The 16,084-nt window shown below is 33.6% G+C and overlaps 1 protein-coding gene and 1 long non-coding RNA gene across 2 annotated transcripts; both read left to right on the forward strand.

The window, feature by feature from the left end:
• The first annotated feature begins 7 nt into the window (after positions 1-7).
• LOC133863117 (uncharacterized) lies at positions 8-2,164 on the forward strand. The gene is made up of 3 exons (XM_062299108.1): positions 8-935; positions 1,160-1,642; positions 1,833-2,164. Exons 1-3 carry the CDS (start codon positions 8-10, stop codon positions 2,162-2,164), a joined length of 1,743 nt encoding a protein of 580 aa, XP_062155092.1.
• Positions 2,165-3,619: 1,455 nt separating this feature from the next.
• On the forward strand, positions 3,620-6,318 carry LOC133864655 (uncharacterized). The gene is made up of 3 exons (XR_009899543.1): positions 3,620-3,836; positions 3,914-3,979; positions 5,999-6,318. It is a non-coding gene; the product is annotated as an uncharacterized LOC133864655 (long non-coding RNA).
• Positions 6,319-16,084: the final 9,766 nt, after the last annotated feature.

Consider the following 16,084-nt stretch of genomic DNA (forward strand, 5'->3'; position numbering starts at 1 on the left):
AGTTGAGATGAACAAGAGTTGGATGACAGAGAATAAATGGTCAGAAGAGTATGTTAGAGGGGTTAATGAGTTTTTGGAGTTCGCATTTAACAACGAGGCTGTTAATGATACAATTCGTTGCCCATGTACGAGGTGTGCCAATGGCACCTCGTGGGTACGGGGTATGGTATATGCACATTTGATAAATTATGGGATTTGTCAGGGTTACACTTGTTGGTATGCTCATGGAGAACAACTTGGAGCTACTTCTAGTCAGGCTACTAACACCCCTATTCATTGGGAGCCAATACATGACAGTTCTAGCGGGATGTGTGACATGTTGCATGAGGTTTTTCCCACTCATGATCTCGAACAAGATCCTGGTTTGAGTCAATGCCCTATATCAGAAATGGGTGATGAAACTGAAGGTGTATACGAAGATCGACAAGGTGCCAGTGAGGAGACTCAAAAGTTTTATAATTTCCTGAATGATGCCAACAAGCCATTATATGAAGGGTGCACTGAATATACTAAGTTTTCCGCTATTGTAGACTTGTATAATTTAAAGTGTATGGGTGGATGGTCTAATAACTCTTTTACATGGTTGCTTGAAATACTGAATAAAATGCTTCCATCGGATGCCTCGTTACCAAAGAATACATATAAGGTTAAAAAGTACATGAGGGAGTTAGGGCTTGGATATGAGAAGATTCTGGTTTGTGTTAATGGTTGCATGTTGTCTTGGAAGGACAACGAGAATGTGGAAAACTGTAAAGTGTGTGGAAAGTCAAAGTGGAACCAGAATAAAGATGGGGTTGAGCCATCACAAAAATTGAAGAGGAAACCAAAGAAGGTATTGCGGTGGTTTCCTTTGAAATCAAGATTGCAAAGGCTATTCATGTCATCGAAAACCGCTTTACATATGAAGTGGCATGCTGAGAAGCGCATGGATGACGGTATATTAAGGCATCCTTAGCTTGGAAGGCATTTGATTCAAAGTACCCAGATTTTGCTTCTGACTCGCGCAATGTTAGGCTTAGGTTAGCGACAGATGGATTTAATCCGTTTGGCAACATGAGCACTAGTTACAGTACTTAGCTAGTTATATTGGTACCGTACAATTTTCCTCCTTGGATGTACATGAAATAATTATCTTTAATGTTGTCGTTGCTTATTCCAGGACGAAAATCGCCCTCTTTAAAAATAGATGTGTACCTAGAGCCTCTAATATCAGAGTTGAAGGAATTATGGGATGTTGGCGAACCAACCTATGATGTATCCTCTAATCAGACATTTACGATGCATGCTGCTTTGATGTGGACGATAAATGATTTTCCTGCGTATGGTGATGTGTCTGGGTGGAGTACAAAAGGACGTTTTGCATGTCCATGTTGTATGGGTAATACAAAGTCTGAGTGGTTAAAATATGGGAATAAATTTTGCTATATGGGACATAGACGATTCTTGCCAATGGATCATAGGTGGAGAAAGGAAGCAAGGTCATTTGATGGTACCCAAGAATTAGATCATCCGCCTCCTATGCCAACTGGTGATGAAATATGGAGACAAGTTCAGGGTATTGACAGTGTCATTGAGGCTATTAGGAAAAGACCAAATATTGTTCAAGTGGATTATGATAAGCAATTGATATGGAAGAAGCAGAGTATTTTATTCACATTACCTTATTGGAAAAATAATATGTTGCGTCACAATCTTGATGTGATGCACATAGAAAAAAATGTGGTCGACAATATTATTGGCACGTTATTGAACATGGAAAACAAAACAAAGGATAACTTAAAAGCACGTCTTGACTTAAAAAAAAATGGGTTTGAGACCTGAACTTCACCCAGTTCCCAGAGCTGCAAACAAGACATATTTGCCGGTAGCTTGTTTTACAATGACTAAGAAGGAGAAAAAGGACTTCTTGAAGGTTATACAAAATGTAAAAGTGCCTAATGGATATGCTTCAAACGTTTCACGTTGTGCCAAAGTTGAAGAATGTAGTCTTGTGGGTTTGAAAAGTCATGATAGTCACATTCTAATGCAACAACTTATGCCAATTGCTTTACGTGGATCCTTAACGAAGAAGGTTGTGGAACCTTTGATTGCGTTGTCTGGCTTCTTTAGAGAGATTTGTTCCAAAACGCTACGATTAGAAGATTTGGATCGACTTGAGTCCTGAAACCCTTACATATTATGCCAATTGGAAAGGATCTTCCCACCCGGATTTTTCACAGTAATGGTGCACCTCCTTGTACACTTGGCTACTGAATGTAAGCTAGGTGGACCTGTTCACTATCGATGGATGTATCCGTTTGAGAGGTATGACATTATTATATCGCAATCTAACATTATATTGTGCTTTTATTTGACATGATACTTATATACTTCATACAATATAGGTGCTTACGTAGATATAAGGGTTACGTACGCAATAAAGCTGCACCTGAAGGTTCTATTGCTGAAGGGTATGTAGCTGAGGAATTACTGACTTTTTGTTCACGCTATTTGGAATCCTCACAAACAATATTCAGTAGACCACTCAGAAACCCTAACGATGCTAGAGGAGAGGTCAAGAGTGTTAGTCTTGATGAAAAATCGTGGGTTCAGGCACATCGATATATACTCTTCAACTCTGATGATTTCATTCCATTTTGCACGTGAGTTGTTTTTTTTTTTTTTTTTTTTTACACTTTAAAGAATCATTAAATGATGACGATGTAATTATAACATGACTTTGTGGCGCTTCCCACAAATATAGGATGCATAAGGAGGAGCTAAGGAGAAGAAATCGTAGGGATCGCCGACCGGCAAATGAATTAGATAAGTTGCACAGAGATCAATTTTGTGATTGGTTCCGGGGCTTTGTAAGTGTTATTTTAAGTTCAATAATATAACACTTGATTTTCATTTTTAAGCATTTCTCTTATTTTACTCATCGTTACGAACAATGTCCAAATATCAGGTTGAGAACATGGATGACTCACGAAGAAATGAACTTGATGATAAAATTAAATCTCATTCCATAGGTCCTGTAAAGCTGGCCCTAGAATTTAAGCGATATGTAACGAATGACATGATGTTTTGCATTAGAGATTCTGAAAATAGTAAATCAACACAAAATAGCGGAGTTTGTGTATCCACTGAAGATGACACCCCATACTACGGCCAATTAACATGCATAATTGAGGTGCAGTATTATGATGGATCTCGATATGGATCTCGATATGTACTTTTATTAGTTCTTATCTGGTGTAATATCCGAGATATTATTTAATAATTAGAGTATAAAATTTGAGTAAATGATTAATTAAAATTATTTTAGTATTATTAAAAATGCAATTGAATATTTTTAAAGTCTAAATAAAATAAATAATAGAAATAATAGAAAAGAAATTAGAAATGAAAAATAAATATAAAAGAAATTAAGGAATAAAATAAAATAAAGAAAATAAAATTAAAAGAAAATAAAATTAAAAAGAAATGAAATAGAAATATATATATATATTGGAGCATGGGGCGCAGACCTGCGCCCCACACTCACTCAAATGGCCACTTGGCCATTTAATAAAGAAATGGCCAAATGGCCATCAAATAAAATTATATATATATATATATATATATATATATATATATATATATATAAAAGAAGCCAAAGCGGCGCCGGGACAAAAAGGCTCCCGAGAGCCTTTCTCTTTAAGAGAGAAGCAGAAAAATAAAATAAAAGAAAGCAAAAGAGGGAGTCTTTTTGTAGAAAAATTGTGATCTACGAAGATCTAACGGTCCGATCTTCGATCCGTCTTTGGAAACGTGATCTTTGCACTTGGATCTACATTTTCACCGATCGTTTTGAGGTAAAACATTAAACTCATGATTTCGTAATTTTGGGTTAAAATATTGAAATGTGAGTTTAATTTAGTATTTTCTTTAGGTAATGGGTTACTTGGAACTTGCTTAAGACTACCCAAACCATGGGTTTTGGTTTGGGTGAATTTTGGTAAGTTTCCTTAAACCCTAACTTTTGGGTTATGTATTTTAATTGCGATTTCTTGTGTCTAATCCTAAGTAAATCTTATGGGTTAGTGTTATTAGTGTTTAAATAGTAATATTATGTTATGGGTTAGTAAAATAAATTATGGTTTAAGTTTGAAAACTCTAATTTGATGGGTTAAATTAATTTAGAGTTTTTAAGTGTTTAAAACCTAGATTGTTAATTTGTGGATTAATTGTGGTTATAGTGATGATTAATCCCAAAGTAGCTATGGGTTTTGTAAAAAATAAGTATTTATGAATTAGGTTCTAATATTAGTAAAGATAAATAATTATAGATATTTAGCTTAAATAGTATTTGCGAAGTTAACCATAAGATTTTCTTATGGGTTAATGTTATTTTAAATGAGTTAATGATTTAAGTTAATAAGTTAATAATTATTGTAAAAGATTAATGAAAATAATATTAGAGTTAATGATATTAAGAAAATGTTAGTGAAAAATAATCTAGAGATTAGTGAATATAATTTTATGGCTAATATTATTATAAGTGTTAGTGAAAATAATTTACGGGTTTGTAAAATTAATTGCGGGTTAGTAATTAATTAAATAGTAATTTTAATATCTAATCCTTAATAAATACTTCGGGTTAGTATTATTTGAGTTTTAGATAGTGTCTAAGATTTATAGGTAGACGTTTGGAACCCTTAAAAATATTATGGGTTTTCCATCGGTTTAGCCTTGAACGATTCAAGTGCTAATTAGGATGTTAATTATTTAAAGTGCTAAATAGTACAATGTGTTATTCCACAGTTATACATTGCAAGGTAGTGTCTAGGAGACCTAGTGCTTAATATCCACGCAGCCAATATGAGTATTCTACTCACTGAGAAGTATTATTTTCATATATGATGAATTGCAAAATATATATTGTTTTACAAACTTGAACCAACTGTATGTTGATTATGAACTGTTTTGGATGATTTGAGTACTTTTGAATGTATTGAAATTATAATGATGTTTTGAAATATGAATATGATATGGGATCTAAGAGTGAGTATAAGTTGGAGATTTAAGTTATGCAAATTGTCTAAAAAATGTTATGTTGGACTTATTTATGTTTTATAAAGAAAGCATGTGTTTAAGGCATGATTCATGAAATAAAATGTATATTATTTTTAAGGCATGAGGCATAAGCATATGAACGCTTAACGTGCATCGAAGTGAGGTTCACAGCCCACGGAAAATTATACATGGGTTAGATTCCCATGAGGTGCCTACTTGGGTTAGATTCCCTTGAGGTATTCACGAGGTACTTACTTGGGTTAGATTCCCTTGAGGTCCTTGACCATGGGTTAGATTCCCATGAGGTGCCTACTTGGGTTAGATTCCTTTGAGGTATTAGTACTTACTTGGGTTCGATTCCCTTGAAGTACTCAGGAGGTACTTACTTGGGTTAGATTCTCAGGTCCTCGACCATGGGTTAGATTCCCATGAGGTGCCTACTTGGGTTAGATTCCCTTGAGGTACTAGTGCTTACTTGGGTTAGATTCCCTTGAAGCACTATACTTGAGTTCGATTCCCAAGGCATAAAACCATTAGCATGAGCATGTATAGCATTGTTTTTATGAGTGATGTTTTTACACTATGAGTAGTTTTACTAGACGTATTAGTATGCATAAGAGTCTCAATGGAAAAGAACTTATGTATATTTCTATCGGATAGTTGCATGATTTAAATGTCATTGTTTTCTATAATAGAACTTTTACGTATAATCTTAGCTGCCTAGTATGTTTAAATGTTTTCTAGTAGTCGGTGTCCGCTATATCAGCTATGGGGGTTTTCAAACAAAAGCTTATAAAATTGGTGGCTGTTATAGTGTACGCATGACTAGGAATGAAAAGTTGGTTCTTTGCGAAAACTCAGTGAATAGTATACCTCTGAGGTCTTAGTGTATTTATTTATGCTAAGGCGGTGGGCTCATAATTCTACCTGTACGGATGCGGCAACCCCCGCAACCATGCAGACATTGATGCTTTGGTTGCAGGTTCTACGGATATAGATATTGACTCATCCACCTAGTGTATGGGATACTATGATTGGAGCACATCGCGACAGTCATAAGTCACAGACTCATGGGTAGTCCGCATTTTGGGTATTTTATCTATGGCTCATGTCCTACGTGGCACATGTATTTGTTGAGCCTATATTTTAGAATGTAATTAGTGTAATATGTTATATAAGCCTTAAATAGATAGACTTGTAAATGGCTCTTGTTGTAATTAACTGTTGTATATTAGATGTATTTCCGCTTATGATATGTGTTCCCCTGCACATTGATTACTATATTCCGCTGTTAAATGTAACTCTGATTATCAGGTGCATGTTATGGGACATGTGTCATATGTTGGCTGAGCGACATGTAGTCGTGCCACTGTGAAGATCCGTTTGTACGTTTCCAAAAAAAAAAAAAAAAACGGGTTGTCACATCTGGTATCAGAGCTATTGGCTAATGCTAGTATAAATTCGATTTTTTGTGTGAACATGTCAAAAAAAGAAGAAGAATATATTCGATTTTGTGCCAATTCCTTTTTCTTTTTCTTTTTTCCACTTTTTTTTTTTCTTTTTTTTTTTTTCTTTTTTTTTTTTTTTTGGCATCTTATAAAATCTTGTATATATATAATTAAATGAATCAAGGAAAGATATAGCCAACAAAAGGTTTTGACGTGTAAATATAGGTTATAGGCCGAACTACCTAAAATTTGTGTTTCCACTATTTCTTTTATCTCTTTTAAATTATTATTAGTTCTTACACCAAGCAATGGACTTAATAGTACTTGCGTTGAGACCGCCATCATCAGCGGTGTGATGTCATTGATGCCGCTACCATATTTTCCGTCGTCGTCTATTGTTTTTGTGTAATCAACAGAACCACAATCATGGCCTTATTTTATTTTAATTTTTAAGAGATATGGGTATTATATGAATATTTCGACAAAAGTAGCATTTTTGGCACACTTTGGTAGTTTGATGTGTTACATTAATATACTTGAAAATTCAGTAGGCTATTGTAAAATTGGTTGTTAATTCAGGTGGCTTTTTTATATTTACCCTAACTTTATTCTTTACAAACTGAAATATCATTCAAAAATAAAACATCCCCAGAATACAATTAATTCGGCATGGATGAGCTCCCAATAATATACAAGATGATACCCTTATTTTTGTGCCTCCCAGCTATGTTATCACCTACTTTGATTTCACATTTATGGGCTTTATGGCATAATCCATAACATGAAACCATCATATAGCCATCAAGATCAAGTTTAGACAAAGAAACAAAATTTCAAGAAATAGAAGAAACATAAAGTGTCTAAAACAAATCTAGGTAAAAGCCAGTATCTAGAAACAAATGAAAGCCCCGATGGCAACAACTAGAACTTTGATTCCATTGTCCATGAATATGAAATTTTTATTTGGATTTATGGTTTGGATTGTAAGGAATCCCTGCATCGAATTAAAAACATGAACAATAAAACATGAGTCAATTTACCAAGTACTAGAAAAAACCTCAATAAGATTTGATTCGAAACATACGTAAGCTAAAAACTGACCCCTCTTTTCAAACCATGCCCTGCGTTTGTGGCAATTTTTCTGTTTATGCCCATTCTTACCATAGAAATAGCATGTGACATTGTTTTGTCTCCTCTCATGAACCTCAATTACTTGAGGATGTTCATTAACTTCAGGTGGCTCTATGACATTGTTTTGTCTATTTTCATGAATCTCAATTACTTGAGGAGGTCCATTAACTTCAAGTAGCTCTATCCTTTTTGTCTCCTTGACTTACAAGGTGAACTGAATGATGTCCTTATTGCTCAAGCATTGCCTCTTCTTGAACAAGCAAACTAATCAATTCATTTACATTCCAATTATCTTTAGTATTACTGTAATGAATTTGAAATGATTCATACTGAGGAGGCAAAGAGTTCAAAATCAATTGTACGAGAAGTAACTCATCCACATTCACCCCAAGAGCCTTTAATTTAGTAGCTAGATTTATCATGTACCATCAAATTTCATGGTGGTAAGTTCATCCATCAATATCTCCGTAAGAGAGTTGTCAGTTGATCGGAAATGTTCTTCCACAATTTTAAAGAATTCTTTGGCACCGTCACATTTAGGAAGAGTTGACTTAAATATTGTTTGTTATTTTCATTCGCATAAACATAATGCTTAATTTGTCTGATCTCTCCCAGGAGTTATATATAGCATTTTCTTCTGCACTGCTTGAATTAATAGTAGGTGGTTTTTCAGTCCGGAGTACCAAATCAAGATCTTGAAGACCAAGGTAAAGCAAACTAGTTCAGACCAATCTGAGAAATTCTTTCCATCAAGAATTGGAATTGACACTGCAATCAAATAAATGTTCACTATATTAATGCTTTGGGTTATCAAACATAAAATAATAAGTAGTACTACCACAATTCACATTTGGGTTGAAATTATAATATACAAAAAAAAAAAAAAAAAAAAAAAAAAAAAAAAAAAAATTTAATCATTATGGTAATTCCCTTTCACATATTAAAATAATTAGTAACGCATCCGTAATTCAATAGGTATGTTACCTTTGGGTTTTAAGTTCTAACTCTCAATTAAAGATACACATTGATTATCGTATCTCAATTTATCAATCACTTGAAAGGTGGTGCATTTTTGGGACAATCCAAAATATTGCATTTGTGTACTAGCAACAACTTCCTCAAGAGTTTCCTTAAATTTAGGAAACCAAACTACTTTTTGTTTTCTATTCAAATAAACCCCACAATTGCTTCCATTATCTTTTGCATATACCATTTAAATATTCTTTCAAATAAATGATAGAGGAAAGAGAAAGAAAAGATAAAGCTATTTAAATATTATTTCAAATAAATGTTATATAGAGGAAAGAGAGAGGAAAGATAAAGCATTTTTATATTAAAATAATGTTAAGGGAAACAAATGTGCTACCCTAGATAAGGGTCGCACTTTTGGTTCCCTTAGTGTTCCCTTGGTTTAAAGTACTCGACTTACAAATGACAGGCTAAGGTCTTACAAGTTCAATTCAGTGTAAAGTAAACTAGCACATAATCATGTGGCTTCAAATCAATTTGCCTATAACCTATTTCATTCCTTAAATGTAGGAAGAATCTCAAAAACCCACAAAAGGTCACATGCAGCTTCCCGGTTCTTTTTTTTTTCTTGGTTGTTGTTGTAAAGTCCACATACTCCCTTCAAATTACCATCCAATTGACAGTATCCCCCAAAAAATTTAAATTTGGACAATGTCCTCTCAAACACCAAAATTTGTCATCATTCCTCTAATGATGAAAATACCCTTAGTAAAAAAAAAAAACATAAAAACCATAGGTTACCAAATTTAAAAATTAAAATATTTTTTTAAATATTTTTTTTTTTCATAGAAATTAAAAAATTCATTTTTTTTTTAAAAGATTTGATGCGGTTACTAATTTGTGATCTGGCATGTACAGAATGAAAACTTCATTCTCGATTCTACGAGAATTTTTATGAAAACCTTTCATTTGCTTCTCTTCGATGGAAGTTTTATTTTCCTAGAATATAGCCTAATTTTTTGCCTAATTCTTCTTATGATGATCGATTCAAAATCGATATCTTACTCTATGAATTTTCGATACAATTTTCGGTTTTTTTTTTTTTAAAAAAAAAAAATCATATTTTTAATGAATTTATAAGGGTATTTTGTTTTATTGAAAAATTTATAAGGTCATTTTTATGTTTTTGTTAGCCTTGGAGGGAACGTTGACAACTTTTTTGGTAGTTTTGAGGAGACATTATCCTCCCGATTGAAAGTTTGGGGGAGGGGGACATTGTCAATTAGGTAGTCGTTTGAGGGTGTTTCATTCGGCCTAGTGTATCTCCGTGGGGAGCGCCGGTTTTGTTTGTAAAGAAGAAGGATGGGTCTATGCAGATGTGCATAGATTACCGTGAGTTGAACAAGGTGACAGTTAAAAATAAATATCCTTTACCAAGGATCGACTACTTGTTCGATCAACTCAAGGGAGCTTCAGTATTTTCAAAGATAGATCTGCTTTCGGGATACCATTAGCTCAGGGTACGAGAAGAAGACATTCCAAAGACAGCAATCCGAACACGGTATGGCCATTACTCACCTTGCCTGCGCAGATATTAAGCATTAAGTCTCCTAGACACCAACTTGCAATGTATCACTGTGAAAATACACATTGTACATTATTTGACATTTTCTAACATTAGACTGACATTTAACTCTTAAATTGCTTAAGAGCTAACCCTTAGAAAACCCATATTATTTTAAGGGTCCCAATTACACACCCATAAATTTAGACACTAACTAAACTCCATTAACACTAACACAAAGTATTTACTAAGGGTTAGATATTAAAATCACCATTTAATTAATTACTAACTCATAAATTATTTACACTAACACTTTTATACTAACATTAACCATAAAATTATATTCACTATTCTTTTTGCAATAATTACTAACTTAATTATTAATTTATTAACTTAAATTATTAACACATTTAAAATAACATTAACCCATAAGAAAATCTTAGGGTTAACTTCACAAATACTATTTAAGCTAAATACCCACAATTATTTATTTTTACTAACATTAGAACCTATCCCCATAAATACTTATTTTTACAAAACCTAAAACTAATTTAGGATTAATCATCACAATAACTACAATTAATCCACAAATTAATAATCTAAGTTTTAAACACTAAGAACCCCAAATTAATTTAACCCATCAAATTAGGGCTTCTAAACTTAAACCCAAAATTATAAAACACTACCACAAACACAATATTATTACTCAATAGCATTTACTAAAGGTTAATCACACAAAAACACCACTAAAATTAAATACCAAAAAGTTAAGCTTTAAGGAATTTACCAAAATTTCACTAAACTAAAACCCATGGTTTGGATGGCCTCAAGCAAATTCTAAGTAACCCATTGCCTAAAGAAAATATTAGATTAAACTCACATTTTAAGATTTTAACCCAAAATCTTAAGAACACAAGTTTAGTGTTTTACCTCAAAACGATCGGTGAAAACGTAGGTCGGACTACATAGATCACGTTACCAAAAATGAATTTGAGTTTGGACGGTTAAATCTTCGTAAATGATAATTTTTATATAAAAACCAAAGAGAAAGCGAGAAAAATGAAGCTAAGGACCATTCTGCCACTTTTTCGAAAATAGGGCACAGAGGCGCTTCTGTTCTTTTTTATCTTCTTTTTTTTTTTTTTTTTTACTTATCTTTTAACTTTTTCTGATTTTTCTCTTCTTTTTTTTTTTTTTTTTTTTTCCTTGAAATGCCGTCCGTGTCCCTTGTTTTAATGACCATGTCCTTTCTTTTTTGAGAATTGAGGCGCACGTCTCTTCTCATTTTTTTCCTTTTTCTTTTTCTTATTTAATTTTCTTTTCTAATTTCTTTTCAAAGTTCATTTCTTTTATAATTTATTTTGTTTTATTTTCTTTCTTTTTTTTCTATTATTTCTATTTATTTTCTAGTTTCTTTAGACTTTTAAAAATATTCACTTACATTTTTAATGATACTTAATTAATTTTAATTAATTATTTACTCAAATATATACTTAATTATTAATTAATGTCCCGAACATTACACAACAAGTCAGAAACCAAAGACAAAGCATTTTTTGCTAGAGTATGGATTGCAAAGTTTGCTTTTCAACCCACATGACGAACAACAAAAGAGGAGAAAGACAACAAAAAAACCTGGATGTCCTCAATCATTTGACCATAACCACTCATACATGGAGCAGCTTGATTCCAAGGCTGGCCGGGGCCTTAGGCGAATTAGGCAGTCGCCTAAGGCCCCCAATAAAAAATTATTAATAAATTTTTTTTTTTTTTTTAAAAAAAAAAGACTTTAATTGTCATTAATACACTTTAATAAGGCTCCAAAATATGGTAAAAAACTAAAAATAAAATTAATAAGGCCCCAAAATCTGGTAAAAATAAAATTAATAAGGCCTCAATTAAAGCCCCAAAATCTGGTAAAAATAAAATTAATAAGGCCCCAATTTAGGAAATATCAATGAAGATGGAGAGTTTCATTAAAAAAAAAAAAATAGAAAAAAGATATAATTAAATAGATTGTCCTGTTCGCCCAAAGTTCATGATGAAAAAAAAAAAAATTAAATGCGAAGAGTGAAAGAAGATGGAAAGTCTTTTTGAAAGATGGAAAGTCCTGTACGCCCAACGTTCTCTTTTTTTTTTTTTTTTTTTTTAAGTTCCATCCTGTAAGTCGGATGAAAAAAAAAAATTAAATTAAATTAAATGCTAAGAGTGAAAGAAGATGGGAAGTCTTTTTGAAAAATAGAAAGTCTCGTACATTGAAGATGGAAAGTCTTGTACGCCCAACTTTCCTTTTTTTTTTTTTTTTTTTTTCAAGTTCTCTATTCAAGTCAATCTTATTCGAAATTTGAATTTCTCTCTTCTTCTCCATTTTCTTTCTTTTCCTATAACTTATTATTCAAGTCCTTAAAACCATTCAATATCTACTCAACGATAAAAAAGAAAATGGGTTAGTTACAAAAAAAAAATCAATCAATCAATTGCATTAATTTATTTATTTGATTTTAGGAAATATTTTTATACTAATTTGTCTTTCTTTGTGCAGGTTAAAAGTGTAAGATAATCATACCATAAAGATTAAGGAGAATTCAATCTTTGACAAAGATGATATTGATGGCTTAGATTTATTTTCAGAACTAAAAGTTTTAACAGAAATTTTACAAATAGAAGAAAGTACTCCAATTGACACATTAAATTATATAAAAAGACTTGATTCTTTTCCTAATGCAAGTATCGCTTATAGAATTTTATTGACAATACCAGTTACAGTTGCTTCTGCAGAAAGAAGTTTTTCAAAATTGAAATTAATAAAATCCTACCTAAGATTAACAATGTCACAAGAAAGATTAAATGGATCAGACATATTATCAATTGAAAAGGAAATGTTAAAAAAAACTTGAATATAAAAACTTAATAAGTAATTTTGCAATCTCAAAAAGCGAGAAGAATGTATTTTAAATAAAAATATAATTTTAAATTAAATAATATTTAATTTATATTTAATTTTAAATAAAATGCATCACTTAAACTTTTCGCTTAAGGCCCCCAAATATATCGGGCCGGCCTTGCTTGATTCAGTGCACTAACAATAAGCATGGATTCTCCCTCCAGAATAATCTGTTGATAGCCCTTCTCTATCCCCAACTTCACCGCCCGCCAATCAGCCATCACTTCCGCTGTCGTAGGGTCCACCACGAACGGGACTGGAGCAGACAAACCGGCCAAAAAGCCCCCTTATCATTACGAGCCACAACCCCCACTCCCACTCCCATGATCTTTGATGAAGAGCTAATGGCCGCATCCCAATTCAATTTGACCCAAGTCAGAGAAGGCTTTAACCATTTTAGTTCAAGGACCAAAGGGTCCGACTCTCCCATGCTAGTCTTGCTGTTTGTGTCCACAAAATTACACACAACCTCTCGGCCCTGTGTTACAATCTACCGTGGATTAGAAAATCCCTACCTAAAAACAACACCATTTCGTCTAAGCCAAATACACCTAGCTACTGAAAGAGCTTCAAGAAGGACATTTGAATCCAATTTGGACATAGTTGCTGCACCCAACCCAAACCATCACTCTCCACCAAAGACAGTTTGTGAATCTTCCGATGACTCTCTTGCCAAACATCCACAAACGCCGGACAGTCCCATAGAACATGCCAAACCGTTTCCACCTGATTTGCATAGATCGGACAGAGAGGATCCTACAAAATCTTCCTCCTGTACAAATTTTCTTTAGTTGGGAGAGCATTATTGCAAACCTTCCAGAAAAAGTGTTTAAGTACCCCTGTAGCCTGCAGAGACCACAAAGATGACCACACCCCCGACACTTCCTTAGACCTGGAACTTTCTCCTGTATCTCTAGCCCTCCTTGCTAACTGAAGGTGATAAGCACTCCTTATAGTGTATTGAGATATTTTTATCATATTAGTTTTCGACAGATTTGTTATTTAGTTTTTCTTTTTGTTATACAGTTAGTTTTAACTGATATTAGTTGAACAATTAGATTAACTTTAGTATAAATATCTTTCTCTCAGTTGTAATTCAGTATGTACTTTACTGAGTTTAATAATAATTCCAGAGCTTTCAACTCTTTCTTCTCTCCAAACTTTTCTTCCATATCTCCCTCTATGAAAATCAATATGGCATCAGAGCAGCCATCCATGGCGTCTGGCTCATTCTCTTTTGCGTTCTCTGATTCTTCCAGTCCTTATTATCTTCATCACGGGGACAGTCCCGGTTCCGTCTTGGTTTCTCAAGTTCTTCAAGGCGACAACTATCACATTTGGAGCCGTTCCATGATCATGGCTTTAACAGCCAAAAATAAGCTCAAGTTTATTGATGGATCGATCAAGAAACCATCTGCTGAGCTTGAAGATGAATTTCATGCCTGGAATCGCAGCAATAATATGGTTTTGTCCTGGATTTTGAATTCTGTGTCCAAGGATATTGCCGCCAGTGTAATTTACATCAACTCGGCCGATGATATGTGGAACGATTTGAAGGATCGTTTTTCATAGAAGAATGGCCCTCGAATCTTCCAATTGCAAAAGGCAATTTCCTCGCATTCACAACAAAACCTTACTGTCAGTGAGTATTTTACCCGACTCAAGGGGCTTTGGGACGAATTGACCAATTATCGGCCAATTCCACAGTGTTCCTGTGATAATCCTAAAATTCTGGCTGATCATTCACATCAAGATTACGTTTTTCAGTTCCTCATGGGACTGAATGACAGTTTTGCTCAGATCCGTGGGCAGATCCTCCTCATTGATCCATTACCTTCGATCAATAAGGTATTTTCTTTGGTTATTCAAGAGGAAAGGCAGCATGAGATTTCTGTTCATCCTGTTCAAGTGGAAACTGCTGCACTGATGACTAGAGCTTCATCACAATATCAGAATCCGCAACATCACAATGGCAAATCTTCTTTTCGTAAGGACAGGCCTTTGTGTACTCATTGTGGTCTGCTCGGCCACACAATGGAAAAATGTTATAAATTGCATGGGTACTCCCCAGGGTACAAGTTCAACAAGAACAAGCCGAATACCATTTCAGCAAATCAAGTCCAAGAAGTTGATCAATCTTTTCAGATTCCTCAGCTTTCTATTTCTCAAGAGCAGATTCAACAACTGCTTTCTCTCCTTAAACCTTCAACTTCAGTTTCTGAGAATTCTCCTTCAACACTTCAAGTAGGTAGCTCTCAGGATCATTTGTTCTCCAACATGGGAGGTAATGTTTCTAATTCACTTCCTTTTTTTTTTTGCTTCCTTCCTTTCGAACATGAAGCAATCCATGGTTCATTCTGCTAATGTTTCTATTTCTTTGGATATGAAACATTCTGTATTTTCATCATCACATACTTCACCTGCTATTTCATCTGATAAATCTTCTTCTTGGATAATTGACACTGGTGCCACTGATCACATGATCAGTTCCATGTCATTATTCACTTCAATTACTGCTACTATTGCTTCTCATGTCAAATTACCAAATGGTAATTATGCCATAGTTACAGATATTGGTACTGTCAAACTCTCTAAGCATCTTACATTACATGATGTTCTCTATGTTCCTTCCTTCTCTTTCAACTTGATTTCTGTTAGCAAGTTGATTAAATCTCTTAACTATTGTCTAATTTTTCTTGCCAATTTTTGTTTCATACAGAGTTTGTTGGACTGGATGACGATTGGCGTGGGTAGACGGCAAGGTGGTCTCTTTTACTTGCTGCATAAGCCTCTTTTTCATTCTGCACAAGTATATTCTGTTTCAATAAAGGATGTTTCCACTGACCTATGGCATTATAGGTTAGGTCATCTGTCGAATTCTAGGATGAAATTGTTAGTAAATTTCATTCCCTCTGTTTCTTGTAATTCTGAATCCATTTGTACAGTTTGTCCCTTAGCAAAACAGCATAGGCTTCCTTTTTCTTCTAGTAC

This window comes from Alnus glutinosa, chromosome 3, assembly GCF_958979055.1.
Source record: "Alnus glutinosa chromosome 3, dhAlnGlut1.1, whole genome shotgun sequence".
Taxonomy (NCBI): domain Eukaryota; kingdom Viridiplantae; phylum Streptophyta; class Magnoliopsida; order Fagales; family Betulaceae; genus Alnus; species Alnus glutinosa.

Coding starts and splice junctions, on each gene's coding strand:
- LOC133863117 (XM_062299108.1), top strand. CDS start 8: ATGAACAAGAGTTGGATGACAGAGAATAAATGGTCAGAAGAGTATGTT. Junction 936..1,159: donor TGAGAAGCGCATGGATGACG/GTATATTAAGGC, acceptor TGCTTATTCCAG/GACGAAAATCGCCCTCTTTA. Junction 1,643..1,832: donor ATTGATATGGAAGAAGCAGA/GTATTTTATTCA, acceptor AACTTCACCCAG/TTCCCAGAGCTGCAAACAAG.